Genomic DNA, 21,802 nt, shown 5'->3' with positions numbered 1-21,802 from the left:
TTCTGGGATCAGTGACATCGCGCACTCTGACACACACAGGGCTCTGGGGCAGCTGGTTGATGACTGTGATTGGCAGATTGAGCTGTGATTGACAGGTTGACCAAGCACTCAGAATACAGAGCAGGGGACTGCCTTCCTGTCCTCCTTTATGACTCAGCACATCAGCACCACCCGCTCTCAGAGGTTCTGGGGTCGCCAGATTCCCTCTCTCTCCATCTTTCAGGACTAATGTCAAAGCATGCGGAGAAGCTTCTCTCACTCTTCCGTGGTCTATTGACTCTGCTGCTTGTATGTGATGAAACAAACAGTAGAGTTTTCAATAATAAATTCAGGAGAATGATATGTTCAGATCATTCAGCTTTAGCCCGTCAAACCAGGTAGTCTTTGTGTCTCTGTCTCCGGGTCTTTCTCAGATTTGTCACTGACTCAGCTTCGTCTCGGAACATCTGAGATGCGTCACTGCTTCCGGTTGAGTTTCAGATGAATGACCTTCATCAGAACCGCACACGCACACACACACATGCACACGCACACGCACACGAACACACACATTTGTGCGAGCGGAAGTGCCTTTGTCAGTGAAGTAGCGAGGCGTGTGGGGGCGGAGTGAGAGAAATAGGCCCTGCCCTCAGCACAGGCCCCGCCCACAATGCAGGCCACTTGGCCTCTTCAGAATGACTTGAAGGGGGGGCTCAGGGGGGTTCAGGGGGGGTTCAGCGGGGGGCTCAGCGGGGGGCTCAGCGGGGGGTTCAGGGGGGTTCAGGGGGGTTCAGGGGGGGGGGCTGCTGTCCAGGCCAGGTATAACATCGTCCTCGTCTCTGAATTGTTTGTGTAACTCTGGAATTCCCCCCCTCTCTCTCTGACTGGCTATAGGACACTGATGCTTAAGGAGAATGTGTCTTATTGCACTGTTCTGTACTTGTCCCAATGACCTTTGGTATGTTCTCATTGTTGCTTTGGATAAAAGCATCTGCCAAATAAAATGTAATGCAATACTGTTGCTGTTTCCTGTTTTAAAATCAGGGATTCTGCTGATGTTTTTATGTCAGCCAGTCGGTTTGCTTTAGTCCTCCCTGCCAGCAGGGGGCTCTGAACCAGAGAAGTAAATTACATTATGCGGTCCAATGACCCATTTGTTTTTTGGATCTTACAGTGCAGCTAATTATACATTGTTTATACCCTTCAATTATTCACAAACGTGTAGCAGCAGAAACCCCTCTCTCTCCTGCGTCACTCCGTCCCACTTATCCGTCCTGCCAGACGCTGACCTGAGGGGAACTGTGCCCAAATCTGTCTCATTTTTAGACATTTCTGCTGTTATCAGGTGTGTGCTGTGCCCTGCACCGTCCCCCTCCCTGAGACTCTGAAAGGGATTAGTGATAATGCGCTTAATGCAGTGCTCTGGTTCAGACCTGTAGCTCTCTGGTTCAGAACTGTAGCTCTCTGGTGCAGACCTGTAGTTCTCTGGTTCAGACCTGTAGTTCTCTGGTGCAGACCTGTAGCTCTCTGGTTCAGACCTGTAGTTCTCTGGTTCAGACCTGTAGTTCTCTGGTTCAGACCTGTAGTTCTCTGGTGCAGACCTGTAGTTCTCTGGTTCAGACCTGTAGTTCTCTGGTGCAGACCTGTAGCTCTCTGGTTCAGACCTGTAGCTCTCTGGTTCAGACCTGTAGTTCTCTGGTTCAGACCTGTAGTTCTCTGGTGCAGACCTGTAGTTCTCTGGTGCAGACCTGTAGTTCTCTGGTTCAGACCTGTAGTTCTCTGGTGCAGACCTGTAGTTCTCTTGTATGGGGCTTCTCCCTGCAGTGGGGCTCTGTAGCCTGGGGTACAGGTTGAAGTCAGTGTCTGGGCGCTTTTAGGGATTCCAGGGTGCAGTCATCGCATGATTCAGGCTGCATATTGACGGCACAATCCCCCCCCCCCCCCCCCCCCGTTCTGCTGTTGAAATGAAATGAATGTGGTGAGAGAGGCCCAGTCCCCCCCCCCCTCGCCCCCCTAATGTGCTCCATCAGTCTCAGTGCTCCGCTGGCAGTGGGTGATGAGGGGCTGGGTCTGCTTTAAAGCGGTATTGATCATGTGATTTATGGGCGAGGGAGAGAAAGGTTCCAGTTACTGTCCTCACTGCACTGATGGGAATTCATCTGAGAATTCATTACAGCACCTGTGTGCTTTTACTGACCCCCCCCTCCCCCACCCCCCGTTTGGAGTGGGCCAAATAGGCCATCGCAGGTGTGAATGGTCTTGACACAGATTTATGAAGCGGGAGAGAAAGTGATGGGTATTATTATGCCCCAGTCTGGATATTTAGCCTGCGTTTGACCTTGGCTGCGTTTTTGATCTTGCGTCTGTAGCTGAAGTGAATCCTGGAATAATTGATATTCTGCACAGATCACCTCGCCCTGCTTCATTCTGTGTGCGCGCGTCACTTATCCCCAGATGAGCGGGGAAATGGTTTTATTCAGGCAGCGGCACACACACGCTTTGAGCTGCAGGCTCTGCATTTGTCAAATGGAAATGTGGCCAAATGGGCCTTCAGGCTCTGAGCCGGGGATGCCAGGATATTGAGCACATCGCTTTAGATTTGCTGTCGATGACACGGTGCTGTCACAGGCTGAACTTTTGGGGAAGATCCTGACTGCAGGACTGACTGAAGCGGTGGGGGGGTGGGGGGGTACAGGGAGTAACCTGCAGCTGCTGCGGGGGGGGGGGTATCTTTCTAAATGTGACGGCACACAGTAGCCGTGCTACAGTGGAAAGAGGGAAACGTTTCTGTGGAGGATGAGTATGGAGGATGAGTATGGAGGATGAGTGTGGAGGATGGGTATGGAGGATGAGTATGGAGGATGGGTATGGAGGATGAGTGTGGAGGATGAGTGTGGGGGATGGGTGTGGAGGATGAGTATGGAGGATGAGTATGGAGGATGAGTATGGAGGATGGGTATGGAGGATGAGTATGGAGGATGGATATGGAGGATGAGTATGGAGGATGGGTATGGAGGATGAGTGTGGAGGATGGGTATGGAGGATGAGTATGGAGGATGAGTATGTAGGATGGGTATGGAGGATGAGTGTGGAGGATGGGTATGGAGGATGAGTATGTAGGATGGGTATGGAGGATGAGTATGGAGGATGAGTGTGGAGGATGGGTATGGAGGATGAGTATGGAGGATGGGTATGGAGGATGGGTATGGAGGATGAGTATGGAGGATGAGTATGGAGGATGGGTATAGAGGATGAGTATGGAGGATGAGTATGGAGGATGAGTATGGAGGATGGGTATGGAGGATGAGTATGGAGGATGAGTATGTAGGATGGGTATGGAGGATGAGTGTGGAGGATGGGTATGGAGGATGAGTATGGAGGATGGGTATGGAGGATGAGTATGGAGGATGAGTATGGAGGATGAGTATGGAGGATGAGTATGGAGGATGGGTATGGAGGATGAGTGTGGAGGATGAGTATGGAGGATGAGTATGTAGGATGGGTATGGAGGATGAGTGTGGAGGATGAGTGTGGAGGATGAGTATGGAGGATGGGTATGGAGGATGGGTATGGAGGATGAGTATGGAGGATGAGTATGGAGGATGAGTATGGAGGATGAGTGTGGAGGATGGGTATGGAGGATGAGTATGGAGGATGAGTATGTAGGATGGGTATGGAGGATGAGTATGGAGGATGGGTATGGAGGATGGGTGTGGAGGATGGAGGATCCAGTGCATGCTCAGAACACATTTTCTGTGGCATGTTGTCTCTGCAGTAGTGTTGTGTCTCTGTGCTGGTGCTGGTTCTGCAGGGCGAGTGGGTTGACCGGAAGCACAGCTGGCCTCCAGAGCAGATTTACAGCAGCGGGTAGGAGGCAGAGAAAGACGTGTCCCAGTGGAGGAGTGCAGGAGGAAGAGGAGGCGCTGTCTGAAATAGATTTAAATGCAGGGTGAGAGCTGCGGGGAGGAGGACCCGCGGTGTGGCCTGGGGAATCTCCAGTGCTTTCACAGCACCGTCAGCATTTAGCAACCTGGCTGCACAGGCTGCAGGCCTTTGTGACATCACTGCTCTGTGATGTCACAGGAAGCCTGGATGTACAGACTGCAGGCCTTTATGACATCACTGCTCTGTGATCTCCCCGGAATACTGGATGTACAGACAGCAGGCTTGTGTGACATCACAGAATCCCACTCTCTTACGTAGACCAGCTCCGGACATATTCTGAATGCTATTTGTGCTATTTGTGTTCTTTTTTTAAAACCATTACCCAAGCTGAAGGGCTGTGGTGTGGGCTGCCTGCCTGCATTAGCTGAGTTTGTGCGTGCAGCGGGGAGGCAGAGGAAGGTGTTTGCGTGGGCTGTGCTGGAGGTGCAGCCTGGGTGAGTACACAGGGTGATGGCACGGTCCTGTCTCTCTGTGGGGGAGGGCAGTGCACAGAGCACAGGCCAGAGCTGGTGAGAAAGTCCTGTGTGTGCGTGTGCTGCCCTGCTGCTTTTGCCCCTACTCCTGGCCCTGTCCATACACTGCACTCTCCAACAGTGTGCCCACACCTGCGGCATCAGTGACCTTCAGCCCTGGACCAGAAGTGTGCACTGTGTACCAGCGTTGAGTGGATAAAATTGGGTTCTTTTTTTGATGATGAACCTCCAAACTTTTAAAAGTTTTTATTCACCAGTGACAGTTAGTTGCAGTAACACAGATAACAGAGCTTTCTCTGGGCTCTGTAGCACATACAGATGGACTGTCATCTCTGACATCCAGCAACTTGGATCTCAAAGCCAGCTCCTCTACCAAAGCTAGTGTGCCTTCCTGTCCAATCACAGTAGGTGTGTAAGGCCAGCCCTGCTAACAGCCAGCCAATCACACACTGCTGGGCCAACTCTGCTAACAGCCAGCCAATCACACACTACTGTTTCAGCTCTGCTAACAGCCAGCCAATCACACGCTGCTGGGCCAGCTCTGCTAACAGCCAGCCAATCACACGCTGCCATTAGGGCAGGGATGGTAAATGAGCTCAGTCTTGTTGTTCCCTGTGCTCAGCATGGAGTGGATCTCCTTTGATTTTAAAGGTGCGCATTTCTGGATGTTTCTGGATGTTTCTCTGTGTGGTCCCTGTTCAGCGGTGTAATAAGCCTGCTGTGATCTCGCCTTCCCAGCAGATCCTCTGTCCTGTTTCCTCCTGCTAATGAGCGTTTTGCAGCTGATCAGTGCCGGGCCACAGATTGAGAAGCCATTGCAGCGCAGACACTGTAGTACCCCTGTTCACCAGCATTATGTACTCATAGTGTACAGAGAGGTTTGCTCAGAATTATAAGATGGCCTAAATATGTTTATATATTGTTCTATATATAGTTCCCTTGTATATTGTATCCCTTGCAACCCAACTCATGGTAACTAACAGTATTAATGCAAGTTGCTCTCAGGTGTGTGCTTGTAAAATGTCATGTTGTGTATATGGCCTCATTGTAATACCCCTTTGTGTGTGTGAGAGGCTCATCCCTAGCGAGGGCCAGCTGGGCTGACCGTACAGCTGCTCTGCTCACAAAACGGATGATTCACTACGAGCTGCTTGTTCCTGTTACCATGGTGATTATTGTTAATATGCTAGGGAGGGGTTCTGGATGAAAGATGGGCTGATTTAGTATCTTCATTCAGATCTGCTTAATTGCCTCTCAAATGCAGCCTCACCCGATTAGAAAAGAGGTAGTCAGTTTGAGAGGATGGCGGACGTTTTGGATCGTTCACAGTGGCCAGTGTCCCGTGTGAGGATGGGTCGGGCAGTGTCCCGTGTGTGGATGGGTCGTGCAGTGTCCCGTGTGTGGATGGGTCGGGCAGTGTCCCGTGTGTGGATGGGTCGGGCAGTGTCCCGTGTGAGGATGGGTTGGGCAGTGTCCTGTGTGTGGATGGGTCGGGCGGTGTCCCATGTGTGGATGGGTCGGGCAGTGTCCCGTGTGTGGATGGGTCGGGCAGTGTCCTGTGTGTGGATGGGTCGGGCAGTGTCCTGTGTGAGGATGGGTCGGGCGGTGTCCAGATGTCAGTCTGCTTCCTTTTAAAGTAGGCTGCAGTCACATCAGTGTGTGCTTATTAATGAACCCTTCATTCATCCATTTGTATTGAAATACAGCAGTGATATCAGTCTCATTAAACCAGCGCTAATACACAGCAGGGTTAGGTATCGGTATCACCGTGTGAAAATAGCATTTGACACCGGCACCCTGCAGTGCATTGTGGGAGTGTTGTTGGCACCACGGCGCACACCTATAACCCTCCCGACAGTCTCAGAGCAACTGGGCAGCTCTCTCTCGTCACCATGGTGACCCATCACTTTAACATTCCAGGCGAGGTTCGCTACAGGAGAGAAGCGAGTTTGGATGTTTCTGCTCTGTGAACCTGCACACGCTGGTGTGACTCTGGATTGAGACTCGCCTAATTCCCCCTAATGAGCGGAAACATGAACGCGGGGTTCTGGGGAAGTGCCCCTCCCTCTGAGCCCTGGAGAAATGGACACAGTTACTGCAGCTTCACTCTGTCTCGCAGTCTCAATGAGGAATGACTCGGATGAAAAAGGCTCTCATCCACCCAGCAGCTGGGCGGGGGCAGGAGGGGGCGCAGCCTGTACAGACTCCATCATCAGGCACACCTCAGGCCGGAAGTGGTGCTGCGGGTTTCACTCAGAATCTAATTTCCTGCTTTACCCCATCGGCAGTGCTTTCTGATAAAGGGAGTCTCCCAAGAAAGTCAGATGGACACAGCTCATTAAGCAACAAACAGTAATGAACAATTTACAGTAATGCAATGAACAACATTACAGTTTACTGTATTCTGTCCCTGTAAAGAGCAGCACAGTGCAGTTTACTGTATTCCGTCCCTGTAAAGAGCAGCACGGTGCAGTTTACTGTATTCTGTCCCTGTAATGAACAGCACAGTGCAGTTTACTGTATTCTGTCCCTGTAATGAACAGCACAGTGCAGTTTACTGTATTCCGTCCCTGTAAAGAGCAGCACAGTGCAGTTTACTGTATTCCGTCCCTGTAAAGAGCAGCACAGTGCAGTTTACTGTATTCTGTCCCTGTAAAGAGCAGCACAGTGCAGTTTACTGTATTCCGTCCCTGTAAAGAGCAGCACAGTGCAGTTTACTGTATTCTGTCCCTGTAATGAACAGCACAGTGCAGTTTACTGTATTTTGTCCCTGTAAAGAGCAGCACAGTGCAGTTTACTGTATTCTGTCCCTGTAAAGAGCAGCACAGTGCAGTTTACTGTATTCTGTCCCTGTAATGAGCACTGCGGTCTGCTTTACCGTGTTCACGCTTGCACAGCTGGTATAAATCACAGTAATAAGCTTTCTGTCAGCTGTGTGCTTCAGTGTTTACGGTCTGTGTTGGGGAATTGTTAACTGCCTTTGATTTTCTGAGAAGTAGGAAACAGAAACTGCCCCTTACACAGTGCAGGTACTGGAATGTGGGACAAAAACATTTAACCCATTAATCACTTTATTTGTTCCCCGATTGTATCACAGTTCTTTATGTTAGTGAAATACATTCTAATATCATGATTAATTTCCAGGAAAATATTCTCACGAAACCTTTGCCAGATGCAAATTTTAGTAAATGTCTTTGTTCGTATATGATTTCTGGATGAATGGTTGAGTAAAGGCAGATTATTCAGGATTTTCTTCAGAAGAGGGCCTTGGTTTTTTCTCATAGCTAGTCTGAAATGTATTTGGAAAGCTGTTTGCTTTGTAGTGCGGTCTTTCTATGATGCAATTGATTCTCGGAGAACATACTATAATCATCTAAAAACATTGTTGTATTGAGCAAGGTATTGATTTTTTTAGACTGTTTTAAATAATGTATTGATTTGTAGAGTATTGATTCATTGTGCAGTAGGTGTGTGAACATGTATGTGTGTTTTTTTGGTACCATGGCATAACGCAGTCATATTTTCTTGGACAGTTCCTCCTGCAGTCCTGCAGAATGGAGGTGTCAGCAGAGGCTTATTTAGAGGTTGAGTAATGCAGGCCGTATTGATTGATGCCAGGGCCAGGTCTGGTGCAGCTGTCCGACAGTATTAAAGCACGCGCTGCGCTGTGTGTGTCAGTGAGAGTGAACCTGCAGGCCCTGTGGAGGACTGGCAGAGCTCCCTCTCTCTCTGTGTTCTATACATCCACATCTATCCAGAGCTCCTCTCTCTCTGTGTTTCATAAATCGACATCTATCCAGCGCTCCTCTCTCTCTCTGTGTTTCATAAATCGACATCTTTCTAGAGCTCCGCTCTCTGTGTTTCATACATCCACATCTAGCCAGTGCTCCTCTCTCTCTCTGTGTTCTATACATCAACATTTTTCCGGATCAGAAACACTTTCCTCTCTGTCTGGAGTGGCCAAACACTCTGGAGAAGCCAGCGAGGGAGAGCCGGTCTCTTCGCTTCTGATCTGATCACGTTAATAATGACAAAGAGACAGAAAAACCTGGCTGCAGAAAATAGGCTCCAGGAGGACGAGGAGGAAATATCCGTGTTTCAGCCTGGTGATTAAGCACCATCTGGGTCTTTATTTCATCTGTCTGGAGCATGAAATCATACACAGCGTAATTGAACAGATTTCTTATTTTTTGGGTACGTCTGTAAAAACACTGCTTTGATGGGAAGTTCAGTCATCAGTGATGTTCCAGATGCTAATGTGGACTAGCGCAGATTTACATTTTTTATGTGGATCTAAATGCTGATTCTCTGTAATATACTTGCGCTTTATTGTTTGTTATGAAACAACATGTTAATGAAAGCGCCCTGAAGCGCTGTTTGTGGGAAACGTTGCTGTTTTGTTAGCGCTGTAAATAAAGTGGCTTGGAATGACTGCCCAGCTGTAACCCACAGACACCATAAATCATAAGAGGTAATAATTTGAATGTAGTTGCAGGGCCTTCTGTCTGATTGCCCCTGTCACTCCTGCTGTTACTGTGACTGGTGTTATTTAATGGTGTTGCATAAAACTGGGCATATTGTCACCCAAGATCAGAGTCTGCTGAAACCTTGGGCTGTTTCTGACCGAATCAGCCCAGTTACCATTAAACGCTGGTTTCCTCCTAATGGTAGTTCCCCTCAGCTAGCCTGGGCCTGATTGGCTGCAGCGCTGTTGTTAACCTCACCGATGAGTCTGCGGCGCATGCTGTAACTGGTGCTCTCTCCACAGGAGCACTGTTGTTAAGCTCACCGATGAGTCTGCAGTGTGTGCTGTAACTGGTGCTCTCTCCACAGGAGCGCTGAGCCTGCCGGAGAGCCTCAGCCTGCACCGGGACCAGCAGAGAGCCGGCAGGCCCGGGGATGGGCCCGTGTACAGCCAATCAGAGCTGCGCACCATCGAGCAGTCCCTGCTGGCCACCCGCGTGGGGAGCATCGCTGAGCTCAGTGAGTACCCCCGCCCCCTTCCCATCAGCCTCTCTTTCCCGCCCATCTCCCACCGCCACGGACCTCCACTTCCCATCAGCCTCTCTTTCCCGCCCATCTCCCACCGCCATGGACCTCCACTTCCCATCAGCCTCTCTGTCCCGCTCCATCTCCCACCGGCATGGAACTCCACTTCCCATCAGTCTCTCTGCCCCCTCCCCACCTCCCTCCTCCCACTGCCACGGACCTCCACTTCCCATGAGTACATTTTTTGCTTTTCTCTTTTTCGGTTGTGTAAACAGTGAGGTTCCTGAGTGTGTTTGGATAGAAGGCTGGCCTGTGTGCTTCTGAGTGGAACGCACACCCCCCCCCCCCACACACACCCTCACTGTGGGTGCACAGGGGTCCGAGGTCAAGGTGCAGAGCATTCTCTGTATGTCTGTATGACTGTATAGCTGTATCACTGCATGCATGTCTGTAGTCCTCCCTGTTTTCTCCAGTAAGTGAAATTGTGTTTTTGGCTCCTCAGTCCAGGATGTGTGAAAGCTCCTCTCCATAATTGACACAAACAGGCATCAAACACACTGAGCTGAAATAGCTTGCCTGGCCTCCTCTGAAGCTGAGTGTGTGTGTGCAGACTGAGCTGAAATAGCTTGCCTGGCCTCCTCTGAAGCTGAGTGTGTGTGCAGACTGAGCTGAAATAGCTTGCCTGGCCTCCTCTGAAGCTGAGTGTGTGTGCAGCCAGCGTAGCTCCCTGGAGCTGCTGACGTCTGACGGGCAGGTCTCCCCCGTGCCTCCCCCAGCCCTGAGCCATGCATCAGAGCCAGAGCGAACGCCATTTTACTTCAGACTAAAAATACTTTATTGGCACAACATACATTCGTAAATATTTCCAGAGCAGACAGCAGCGCATTTACGCATCGAATATTTCCCTCCGTCACACTGAGTTGTGTTCATGAAAGCTTTCTGAAATAAGAGCTGCAGTGGATGGGGCTCAGAGCTCAGAGGGCTGTGCACTGCAGTGAATTAGGGGGCGAATCAGTCAGGTCAGACAGTGCTCACAGTCGCTATCGCTCAAAAGCGTCTGTGCCTGTGCCACTGCAGGTACTCCTCACAGAGGAAGCACTGGTCCTGTCAGCTCTCTGGTTGGGACTGTGCTGGCCTGTGCTGGCCTGTGCTAGACTGTGCTGGCCTGTGCTGGCCTGTGCTGGCCTGTGCTGGCCTGTGCTGTTATGTGCTTGCTTGTGTGCAACAGACGGTGTGTAGACTCGCTACTGTGATGTGTCATATCTAAACCCAGCTGGTTAGTAACTGAAGGGAGTGTGTGTACTGCCTGCCGCACCCAGTTATGATTCTGTTCCCTGACCCTGAATGGGAATGTGTGTTTTATTTTGTTACATAATACGGGCGTGAACTGTTTCCTTCTCTGTACAGAGGAATCCACACTGGTGCATAGAGCCGGTTAGACAAAGCGTGCATTGTTCAAAACTGCTAAAAACTGAATCAACGCCTCTTTGCCAAACTCCTTTAACCCTTTGAAGTGTAGGTTTTTTTGGAATGCATTTTTTTTCTTCAAAATGGTAAGTCAGTGTTCTAGAACTGGGCTGCTTACAGTCACCAGTAGTGACTGTGACATTAACCGCACATTCTAACGGCACAGCTGTGACCTCACCCCTGAAAGGGTTGGGTAGAGCTGGGCAGAAGGGTGAGGTGGTCTCTCTCCTGAGGATGTGCTGAAGGTGCGGGGCTTGGCCAGGAGGATGCTGGGACACGGCAGATACAGGGCAGATGCCCACGCAGTCACCTGCTGCTTTCAAACACCGCCCCCCTGCTGCCCCGCCCCGCTCTCCCTCTCTGGGGGTTTGGCTGTGTTTTATTTCTGCCTGCGGTGTGAGGGAGGGGGTGTGGGGGGTGGGGGGGGGGGGGGGTGTGGAACGTTTGGAGGATTGTGGAACGGGGCTGGGAATCTCAGCTCAGGCATCGCAGCAGCCCACGCAGGCAGCTGATTGGTTATTGCTGTGAGCTACAGCAGTGGAATGAAATGGGGAGTCAGACCACAGACTGCTGCAGTCTCTGTGGACTCTCTGATTCTCCACATGTTCAGCTGTTCCACTGCATGCAGGGCACGCACAGGAAGAGCCTGCAGTCTGCAGGTAATCCCCGACTGTCACAGGAAAATACAGATCCGCTCAGCGTCCAGGGAAGTTACAGAATCCCATCAGTAAACCTAGCGAGGGTGATCCTCATAGCCCAGGACTGCAGGAACAGCCCGCTGCGGTGTGTGCTGTCCTGAGGAAGCTCACAGATAGAGGACTCAGAGATTAGCAGCATTAGCAGGGCTGGCAGTCCACCAGGCCCACTGCTGCAGACTGCCTGTTTATCAGAGTAAATATAGCAGTTCAGCATTCCCCCGAGCTGAGGGTCCATATGCTCACGCAGTACCACAGTGTCCCCCCTCCCTACCCGTGCAGTCCTGCAGGGTCCCCCCCCTCTCCCTTCCTGCTCAGTCCTGCAGGGTCCCCCCCCCCCCCTCCCTACCCACGCAGTCCTGCAGGGTCCCCCCCTCCCTGAGCCTGGCTGCTCAGGAACAGAAGGGCTGCGTTATATCGCGCCTCCTGACCCAGGCAGGGCCCAGGCCTCCTCCGTACAGCCCGTTACCCCACCAGCCATGCAGAGCCAGAATAAGCCACCCCAGCCGGAGCCAGCCCTGCCCTGCGCGTGTGCCTGCCTGTGGAGCACCTGGCCCCCGGTGCCTGCCTGTGGAGCGCCTGGCCCCCGGTGCCTGCCTGTGGAGCGCCTGCCCTGCGCGTGTGCCTGCCTGTGGAGCACCTGGCCCCCGGTGCCTGCCTGTGGAGCACCTGGCCCCCGGTGCCTGCCTGTGGAGCGCCTGGCCCCCAGTGCAGCGGCAGTGTCCTGCTGGGGAATGGAGATGGTGACCTTCAGGCCCTGTGACCCGAGGGTCCCTCTGTTTCTGTGAGGGCCCCGGTGAGGGCCGGGGCTTTGATCAGGACACAGGCCTGCCGCAAGTGGGGCTGAGTTTCGGCTTGTTTGGTGGCCTGACTCTGAGCACAGATAGCTAAAGTAGAGCGCCGCTGTCCCACTGCTCTGGTCATACCCACGGTGTCCGCGCACACAGAGCTCCAGACGTGCTGGGAAGACTTTTGGGCAGGGCCAGGGGGCGGGGCCGGGAGGGGGAGCAGTTTAATTAAAGTGAAGGCGGGGATGAGGAGCAGATGATGTGATTTTTGTGGAGCAGATGGACAGTAATTACTCACCGTGCTCCTCTGCTGCTCCAATGCCTGATCAGTCTGAGAGTGTGTGTGGGGTGCAGTGAGTGTGTGTGAGGTGACGTCACACAGATGTGCTGTGTGTGGTGGTTATGGCAGGGAGGCGGAGTCACACACACTCGAGCGTTCCACACTGCGGGTGACGGACAGCTGAAGGATATGGAGGAGTGCAGTCTGGGGTGTGAGAGTTGGGTCAGAAGCAGGGTTCCTGTCCTCAGCTTCGCGGGGTCTCTGTGTGTTTAATCAGGAACTCTGCCCCAGCGCGGGGGGAGCAGATGATTGGCTGTGGGGCGACGCCCGGGGCAGGGGTGGCGCTGCAGACGGGCTCGGTGCCAGAGCCTCTCACGCTCGCCAAGTCTTAATAATAAATATCTGTGGCTTATTTAACAAGTTATTGACTCTAGTGCGGTCACGTCTGTTACTATGACAGATAATTTCCTCAGCCTGTAAATGTTTTCTGAGATTATTTGGCCCATAGTCTCTTTATAACAGTCTCATCTATTATAACCAAGTGGGTGTCTGACTGCAGTTTCTCTAATGTGCTTGATGCATTCTCTGGTAGCTGGGTAATCTAGTCCTTTAAACTAAATACCCACCCTTTGAAGACTGGGAGCATTGTCTGAAAATGACATGCTCCCCAGTAAATATTACATTTTCCCCAGTATTTTAGGGTTCGTGCCATAGACGGCTGGGCAAATTGTTTCTCTTTTAAATTGCTCAGCTATCAGATTTCCGTCTGCCGCAGTTTTGCTTATTAAGTTGTCTGAGAGGAGAAGGACACACAAACGGGCCCCAGGGCCCGGGCCCCGCTGCCCCGTCGCCGGCTCTGTGTGTCCAGGCTCAGGGCTGTGAAATAGGCCCTGATTTAAGCTCTGTGACAGACTCAGATTTAGTGTTTTTATGAGCAGAGATAGTCACGGTTCCTAAAACACAAAGCATTAAGGCTGTGAATATGGGCTGTGTTTCTGCCTGTCGCAGAGGCGGGCCTGTGCTGCAGAGAGCTGCGCTCTGACTGTGTGAAGGAACCGCCACAGTGTCCCTGCGCTCTGACTGTGTGAGGGAAACGCCACAGTGTCCCTGCGCTCTGACTGTGTGAGTGAACCGCCACAGTGTCCCTGCGCTCTCTCAGTGTCCCTGCGCTCTGACTGTGTGAGTGAAACGCCACAGTGTCCCTGCGCTCTGACTGTGTGAGTGAAACGCCACAGTGTCCCTGCGCTCTGACTGTGTGAGGGAAACGCCACAGTGTCCCTGCGCTCTGACTGTGAGTGAACCGCCACAGTGTCCCTGCGCTCTGACTGTGTGAGGGAAACGCCACAGTGTCCCTGCGCTCTGACTGTGTGAGGGAAACGCCACAGTGTCCCTGCGCTCTGACTGTGTGAGTGAACCGCCACAGTGTCCCTGCGCTCTCTCAGTGTCCCTGCGCTCTGACTGTGTGAGGGAAACGCCACAGTGTCCCTGCGCTCTGACTGTGTGAGTGAAATGCCACAGTGTCCCTGCGCTCTAACTGTGTGAGGGAAACGCCACAGTGTCCCTGCGCTCTAACTGTGTGAGGGAAACGCCACAGTGAGCCCAGATGTCCCCTCATCAGGGTTCCAGGAATTATGAGACAGGAGAGCGCTGGACCCTGCAGGGGAGTACACACACACACACACACACACTTGTATATACAGGCACACAGACACGCACAAACACAAACACTCACACATCTACGCATGCATGCACACACACACACTGTAGAGGTAGCATTTTCCTATGGTTGTCATTCATTCAAGTATTCTCTGCTATTAACATATTTATGAAAGGGTTATTGAAAGAAATCCATTAATTTTCTCAAATAAGCAGATTTGAGCAGATTTTAAACAAACTCTCCAGCGAGCTGCTCTCGAGTGGTAAGTGTGTGTCTGTGCAGGCTGAGGCTGAAATAGATGTGATTTGATGAATAGAGAAAGCAGAGTATTTCACACACTCGAGAGCTGCATAATCGCCTTCTCTCTCCGGGTGTTCAGGAGCTGGAGCACACTGCACATGGGCTGCTGTAAATATTGAGCATTTGGGAGCTGGCGTGCCAAAGCTGACTGAGGATCTGGCAACCTCCTGCATCTGCAGGGTCGAACCTGGGCCCTGGCAACCACAACCTGCAGTGCCAATGAGCACCTGTGTGTGGCCAATGGGAACATAGGCACTGTGTGTGTGACCAATGGGAACATAGGCACTGTGTGTGTGACCAATGGGAACATAGGCACTGTGTGTGTGTGACCAATGGGAACATAGGCACTGTGTGTGTGACCAATGGGAACATAGGCACTGTGTGTGTGTGACCAATGGGAACATAGACACTGTGTGTGTATGTGACCAATGGGAACATAGGCACTGTGTGTGTGACCAATGGGAACATAGGCACTGTGTGTGTGACCAATGGGAACATAGACACTGTGTGTGTGTGACCAATGGGAACATAGACACTGTGTGTGTGTGTGTGTGTGTGTGTGTGTGTGTGTGACCAATGGGAACGTAGACACTGTGTGTGTGTGCGTGTGTGTGTGTGTGTGTGACCAATGGGAACATAGGCACTGCGTGTGGCCAATGAGAGCACAGTTGCGACTGTGTTCAGAAACATGCAGGCTGTTTTTGAGGGATCCGGTTGGGGCAGGATGGCCTTGTATTCCTGCTGGGACTCTGCTGTCAGCAGTTATGAATTTCTAACAGTTTTAAATTACCGGGAGAGCTGCTGCTCTGCAGATAAATGCGTCTGCTCGTCTCTCCGCGCCCGTAAACAGGAGATAAAGTGGGAAATGTGCAGGGGCTCATTTTTTGGGGCCGCAGGGGTGACGTCTCCCGGGGGCTGCGCGGGGAGATTGGCGCTGATCGCGGGGACAGCGTCGCCCGCTCTCCCCGTGCCCCCCGGGGGGCGCTCTGACGAGCCTGGTGTGCCCGGCTGGGGTGCTGCAGTGATTCATGCCTGAATCTGACTCACCAGTGACACTGGCGGATTTATTTCCGGCTCTTGCACGCTACCTGTGAGCGGCGAGGTCGCAGGAAGGCGCTGTGGAAGGTTGGGGCTGAGTAGGGATTGGAACTGGCAGTGCTCCTGCTTTATCCTGTGGGGTCACATGACCGGGCTAAAGACCAGGCTGTGCAGCGAAACAGACCCTTTACTGTCCAATCAACATGTTCTGCTGCCACGGCAACCTTCTGCTGCACATGCACACTCACACACACACACACATGCATGCACACACACACACACACATGCACACATGCACACTCACACACACACGCACACACACACTCTCACACACACACACACACACACACACACACACACACACACACGCTGTGCTAACAGACCCTCTGAATGCATATGACAGCAGCCACTGTTGAGAGGGTGACAGATTGTGTGCACGCCCAGCCTGGTGTCTGTGTGCTGAGGCAGTTCTCATTTTATGAGTTTGTGAAGATGTGTTTTTTCATTTTTTCTGTGGAGATGCCACTGTTATGGCTGTAATGAAATATCTGAGTTCTGTTTCTGTCTGATGTTCGAGCCCCTTGGATATTGAACAAGTAGCTTCTTGTGGAAAAATCAAACCACTTCTCCAGCCACTGAAATGATGCATAAAATACTGTGAGACTGACAGCCTGGCTGGAGGGCTTTCTGTGGGGACGTGTCTGCTGTGTCTGCTCTCTGTAAAGTGATCTGTGCGCTCAGACCACAGCAGCACATTGGGTGGGGGGGGGGGGCTGGGGGGTGGGGGGGGGTTAATGTTAATTGGGGGACTGATCCAGCAGAATGGCTGCTCATGTACTATGAATACAATCCCCAGTGTCTCCAGAAGAATGAGAAAACCACAGGTGACTGAGTGCATGACGGCACAGAGACTGTACAGGTGTGTAATAGCACAGGTGACTGAGTGCATGACGGCACAGAGACTGTACAGGTGTGTAATAGCACAGGTGACTGAGTGCATGACGGCACAGAGACTGTACAGGTGTGTAATAGCACAGGTGACTGAGTGCATGACGGCACAGAGACTGTACAGGTGTGTAATAGCACAGGTGACTGAGTGCATGATGGCACAGAGACTGTACAGGTGTGTAAACACACAGGTGACCGTACAGGTGTGTAACTGTACAGGTGTGTAAACACACAGGTGACTGTACAGGTGTGTAACTGTACAGGTGTGTAAACACACAGGTGACTGTACAGGTGTGTAACTGTACAGGTGTGTAAACACACAGGTGACTGTACAGGTGTGTAACTGTACAGGTGTGTAAACACACAGGTGACTGTACAGGTGTGTAACGTGTGTCCCGCCGCCCCCGCAGGTGACCTGGTGTCGCGCGCGATGCACCAGCTGCAGCCGCTGCACATTCAGAGCCCCAGTAACGGGACTCCGCTGCACCAGAAGCCCCCGACGGTGCACTGGGAGCCCGAGGCGCTCTACACGCTCTGCTACTTCATGCACTGCCCCCAGATGGAGTGGGAGAACCCCAACGTGGAGCCTTCCAAGGTCACGCTGCAGACCGAGAGGTACCCCAACACCTGCGCCGGACCGCACCCTCAAAACACCTACACCTGCCCCACCTGACCAAACCACACCTGCAAGACACCTACACCTGCATCAGACCACGCCCTCAAAACACCTACACCTGCTCCAAACCACACCCTCAAAACACCTACACCTGTGTCAGACCACGCCCTCAAAACACCTACACCTGCCCCACTTGACCCAAACCACACCTGCAAGACACCTACACCTGCTCCAAACCACACCCTCAAAACACCTACACCTGCATCAGACCACGCCCTCAAAACACCTACACCTGCTCCAAACCACACCCTCAAAACACCTACACCTGCGCCAGACCACCCGCCCCCAAACCACATCTGCAAAACAACTGCCCCAAACCATGCCCACGAAACACCTTTTTTTGTTTCCAGTGTTTTCCACGATGAAGCAGTGAGAGGGACGGCCTCTTGGGCTCACTTGGGTTTACCCGTGACCTGCAGTGCAGAGGGCGAGTTAAACTATGAATGAAATGTATTTTTGGAAATTCCCCTGCCCCTCCTTCCACTCACAGTGGGCCCTCTCTGTCTCCCCCGCTCCACCTGTCAGCACCGCGACCTTCTGACCCCACACATCCGGCCTCTAACGGCACTGACCCCTGACCCTGCAGCTCAGGGAAGGGGAGGGGTGGGGGGGGGATCTGAACAAAGCCGTCAGGCAGGGCTGCCCACCCCCCCCACCCCGGAGCTGGACAGGCAGGGGTGCCCCCCCCCCCCCCCCACCCCGGAGCTGGACATTGAGCAGATGCTGAGTTCACTCCTGGGTTCTCAGGGCCGAATTATCTGCTGTCGTCCTAATCTGGCAGAGAAAACAAGGGGAAGGACACGGGAAGGTCACTTTTATTTAGCCTGGCCTGCTCTCTCACTGGTGCCCTGTCAGTCCTGGGAGGGAAGGGTGGGTAATCAGTTACAGCAGCGCTGCTGTGGAGAATGTGGGAGTCTCTCCTGTCTCTGTGTGCGGATAGGGAGAGCCATCGAGCTGAATGTGAAAGACAGCCCTGCACTGGCGCCCTCCCGCCTGCAGGTGTCGCTCTGCTCCACAAGCGCAGTCCCAGAGGACAGACTGAGGAATGCAGGCATTAGACAGGCTATTTTTCTTCCAGAGGCCCCCAAAAACAGCCCCGTCCCACCCCGTGCTGGGCTGCTCAGCGTGTCCAGCGTGTCCCTGATTGAAGGGTGGGGGGGGGGGGGGGCAGGGAGCACAGACACATGGTGCTCAGGCCTTTCGGAGTGTTTCTCAGGCTGATTGCAGGCGTGTCACACGTGCACATGTACGTACTGGAATGTGTTACAGGCCCTCTGGAGAAGGGCTGGAGATGCAGGCTTCTGAACGCTCGGTGCTGATTGGCTGGGTAGCTGGCCTGCGCGTGGTTTATCTAACAGGCTGTACTGGCCTGGCACACTGCGCTGCCCTGGTGACGGAGCACATGACCCAGCGCGTCCCCCGGGCTTGTACTCCCAGAGTTCTCAGGGGCGCACGCCACCAGATTGGGCTGGGCTATCTTATCCATCAGTAATGTCCCGGGCTGCGCTGAGAGGCCTGTGAGCGCTGGAGCCGCTGCGCTGCAGTGTAGAGTCTGCCTCGTAGTGCCGCGTCTGTAGCTTACATCGTGACGGTCTGTAGTTATTTTAGTCTGCGCGCTTGTTGTGTTTTACTCCTCTCTGTTGGTCTTGGTCCCTCGGTTTCAGACGGCGTTTTTGGAAGCTGTAGGCAAATATATCCTTGGAGCTCGTTCTAATTGTGGTTCTCCCGGTGACAGGGTTCAGTCTGCATAATTCATAAGTGTGTGTGTCTACAAATCACTCCCGATGACGGCGAGCCTCCACGCTCGCACGCAGTGGCATTGAGGGGCAGTGTGCAGATGGCTGTTTCCAGGCTGCTGTTTGTTTTCCAGTCTGTTACCTGAAGATCAGAGGAAACGTGCTGCATGCTACGTGCTACAAACTGCAGGGAGTCTGAAGACAAAGGCCTCTGAATTTGAGTCCGTTTTTACAGTGTTTTTTTTTTTTTGTCATAGTATTATATTTTTTACCCAGGAATTGTGTTTTTCCGGATCTCAGCTCACCGCTCAGACTAAAACCGGAAAAAGGTTTCCGTTGGATGAAACAAAACAAAAATTCTGTTTGCTAAGAGTGCAGGTTTGCCCTGTTTTGGGCGGCCTTGTCCAGATGCACAGCCTCTGTTGTGTGCTTTTTGAGGTGTTACGCTGCTTTGGGCTGAACGGGGCAGTAAAGCAGCTCAGCAGAACGGTTTCACACAAAAATGGGGCTTGAGCTCCAGTGTCCCTGCAGGACGGTGTGTTTCTGCAGGAGGGAGGTGTGATATTTTTAGCACAACGACACCTTTCTTCACCGTCCCACGCGTTAGCCTGTGTTAGCCGTGTAGCCCATTAGCATCATAGGTAGCAGCAGCTAGCCCAGCTGCCCTGCTTGTAGTACAGAGCAGTGTGTATCGCATTTACACAGTGGCCATAATCCATCTGGTGCTTGTCCCGAGTCTTTTTCTATCTATAGAGCGTGTCTCTGTATTTATACTGCGTGTTGTTCCTCTGATAAATTTGTATGTTAATTTCCAAAGAGGACAAAATGTCAGAAAAGAGAGGGAAAGCAACGTGTGGAGAATTAACCCGGGTAAACGCAAGGCCTGGCGTGGGTCCTTCCTGGAGAACAGGCCCCATCTCCACAGAAGACCCCGAGACCTTGCCTGACGGTGCACGGCCCAAACCTGTCCAGACCTGCTCGTTATGGCTGTTAGCCGTGCCGTGAGTGTTCTCATCAGGCTCATAAACGGGCCGCGGGCTTTCAGGCGTTCTGGGTTAAGAGCTCAGAGAAACGGCTGCCCTGGCCCTCGCTCTCCTGCGACTTCGTGTGACGGCTCAGTTTGCGTGATCGCCCGACGTGCGCTTGTGAGCGAAGGCGTTTCCTGGAGCGGCGTGTCTGCGGCTGAGAGCGCGAGCGGCGTCTCCGAGACGCGGGATTGCCCCCAGCGCTTCTGTTCTTATTTATCTGATAACCATGCAGATCCATCCTGTTAAATAAACGCTAAATAATAATCACGATCATAATAAATGCCTCTCTTGTGCTTTTTGGAAATACTTCCTGGGACAGATGTGTGTGTTTGCTAAAAATTTCACTGCAGCAGGGACCTAATTATTTCATAATCCAGTCTTCTGTGACAGAGCTAACAACCCAACACAAGCTGGGTTCTTTCTGTCACACTGAATGTTAACTTGTGAAAGATCAGTGTGTGCGTTTCTGTAGCTCAGTGCTTTATGCTGAGTATAATGAGGCAGGATGGTCTGTTCAGCCATTAAGCTCAGAATCAGAATGGCTGCCCTAATGGTGCAGCTGTAGGATATGCAAGAATAATGTGTGTGTGGTCGTGCTGCTTGTGTGTGTGTGTGTGTGTGTGTGAGCGTGTGTGAGCGTGTGTGAGCCGGCGTGTTCACAGTCGTGATTGTGGCCGTCACGCTGCACGCGTGTGAGAGTGCGGGGGGGGGGGGGGGCCCGGTGGCGTTCCTGGTGCCGCAGAACTCAGCCCCCGTGTCCTGGCGGGCGCTCAGCGGAGAAACGTGCGGCTGATACCAGCTCCCCCCCCTTCCCGAGGAGCACCCAGCCACCGCAGCTGCGCTCGCGACCGTGTGACAGCTGCATAATGAAGCTCTGTGATATGCAGAGCAGCGCTGACTGCAGCCTGTGAAATCTACTGCACCGATACTGCGCATTTACAACTGCACTGCAGTGTGTGTGTGCAACACAGCTGTGCTGCAGTATGTGTGTGTGTTACACAGGGCTGTGCTGCAGTGTGTGTATTACACAGGGCTGTACTGCAGTGTGTGTGTGCTACACAGCTGTACTGCAGTGTGTGTGTGTTACACAGGGCTGTGCTGCAGTGTGTGTGTGCTACACAGCTGTACTGCAGTGTGTGTGTGTGTGTTACACAGCTGTACTGCAGTGTGTGTGTGTGTGTGCTACACAGCTGTGCTGCAGTGTGTGTGTGTGTTACACAGGGCTGTACTGCAGTGTGTGTGTGTTACACAGCTGTACTGCAGTGTGATGTGTGCACAGACCCAGCTGCAGCAGCATGCTGGCACTCTGGTTGGGTAAAAGGCAGGTGCTTTGCTGATGGCTGTGTCTCCCCCTGCAGGCCGTTCCTGGTACTGCCGCCGCTGATGGAGTGGATCCGCGCGGCGGTGGCGCATGCGGAGCACCGGCGCAGCTTCTCTGTGGACAGCGACGACGTGCGGCAGGCCGCCCGCCTGCTCCTGCCGGGGGTGGACTGTGAGCCGCGCCAGCTCAGGTACGCCCCCCCACAACCCCCTCAGAAACCGGCCCCCGCTTCTGCCCAAAAACCGACCCCCGCAGTCTTACACTGAGCAGCAGAGATGAGGGCTAGCTCGGGGACACTGGGACGTCAGTGCTAATGGCTTCTGGTAAAATACATAACTGCTAGGTCATATTTGCAATGTGATTATTATTATTAGTATTTGTATTATTATTATTGCTGTTTTTACAGTGCTACATTGTTATATTATTATTTATTATGTTGTATTATTATATTATGTTGTATAATTATAGTACTGTTATATATT

At 52.4% G+C, this 21,802-nt stretch overlaps 1 protein-coding gene across 5 annotated transcripts in view; it reads left to right on the top strand.

Annotated features, from left to right (window-relative positions):
• btbd11b (BTB (POZ) domain containing 11b) overlaps nucleotides 1–21,802 on the top strand; it is a 111,419-nt gene that overhangs the window by 78,001 nt on the left and 11,616 nt on the right. For all 5 annotated transcript variants that reach the window (XM_035401396.1, XM_035401398.1, XM_035401397.1 and 2 more), the window contains 3 exons: nucleotides 9,231–9,380; nucleotides 16,970–17,174; nucleotides 21,358–21,510. In XM_035401396.1, coding sequence (XP_035257287.1) covers nucleotides 9,231–9,380; nucleotides 16,970–17,174; nucleotides 21,358–21,510 — 508 coding nt within the window. The remainder of the gene's footprint in view (nucleotides 1–9,230; nucleotides 9,381–16,969; nucleotides 17,175–21,357; nucleotides 21,511–21,802) is intronic.

The sequence above is a fragment of the Anguilla anguilla genome, chromosome 19 (assembly GCF_013347855.1).
Source record: "Anguilla anguilla isolate fAngAng1 chromosome 19, fAngAng1.pri, whole genome shotgun sequence".
Lineage (NCBI taxonomy): Eukaryota > Metazoa > Chordata > Actinopteri > Anguilliformes > Anguillidae > Anguilla > Anguilla anguilla.
The sequence above is the reverse complement of the archived record's forward strand: the minus strand, read 5'-3'. Positions and strand labels throughout refer to the sequence as shown.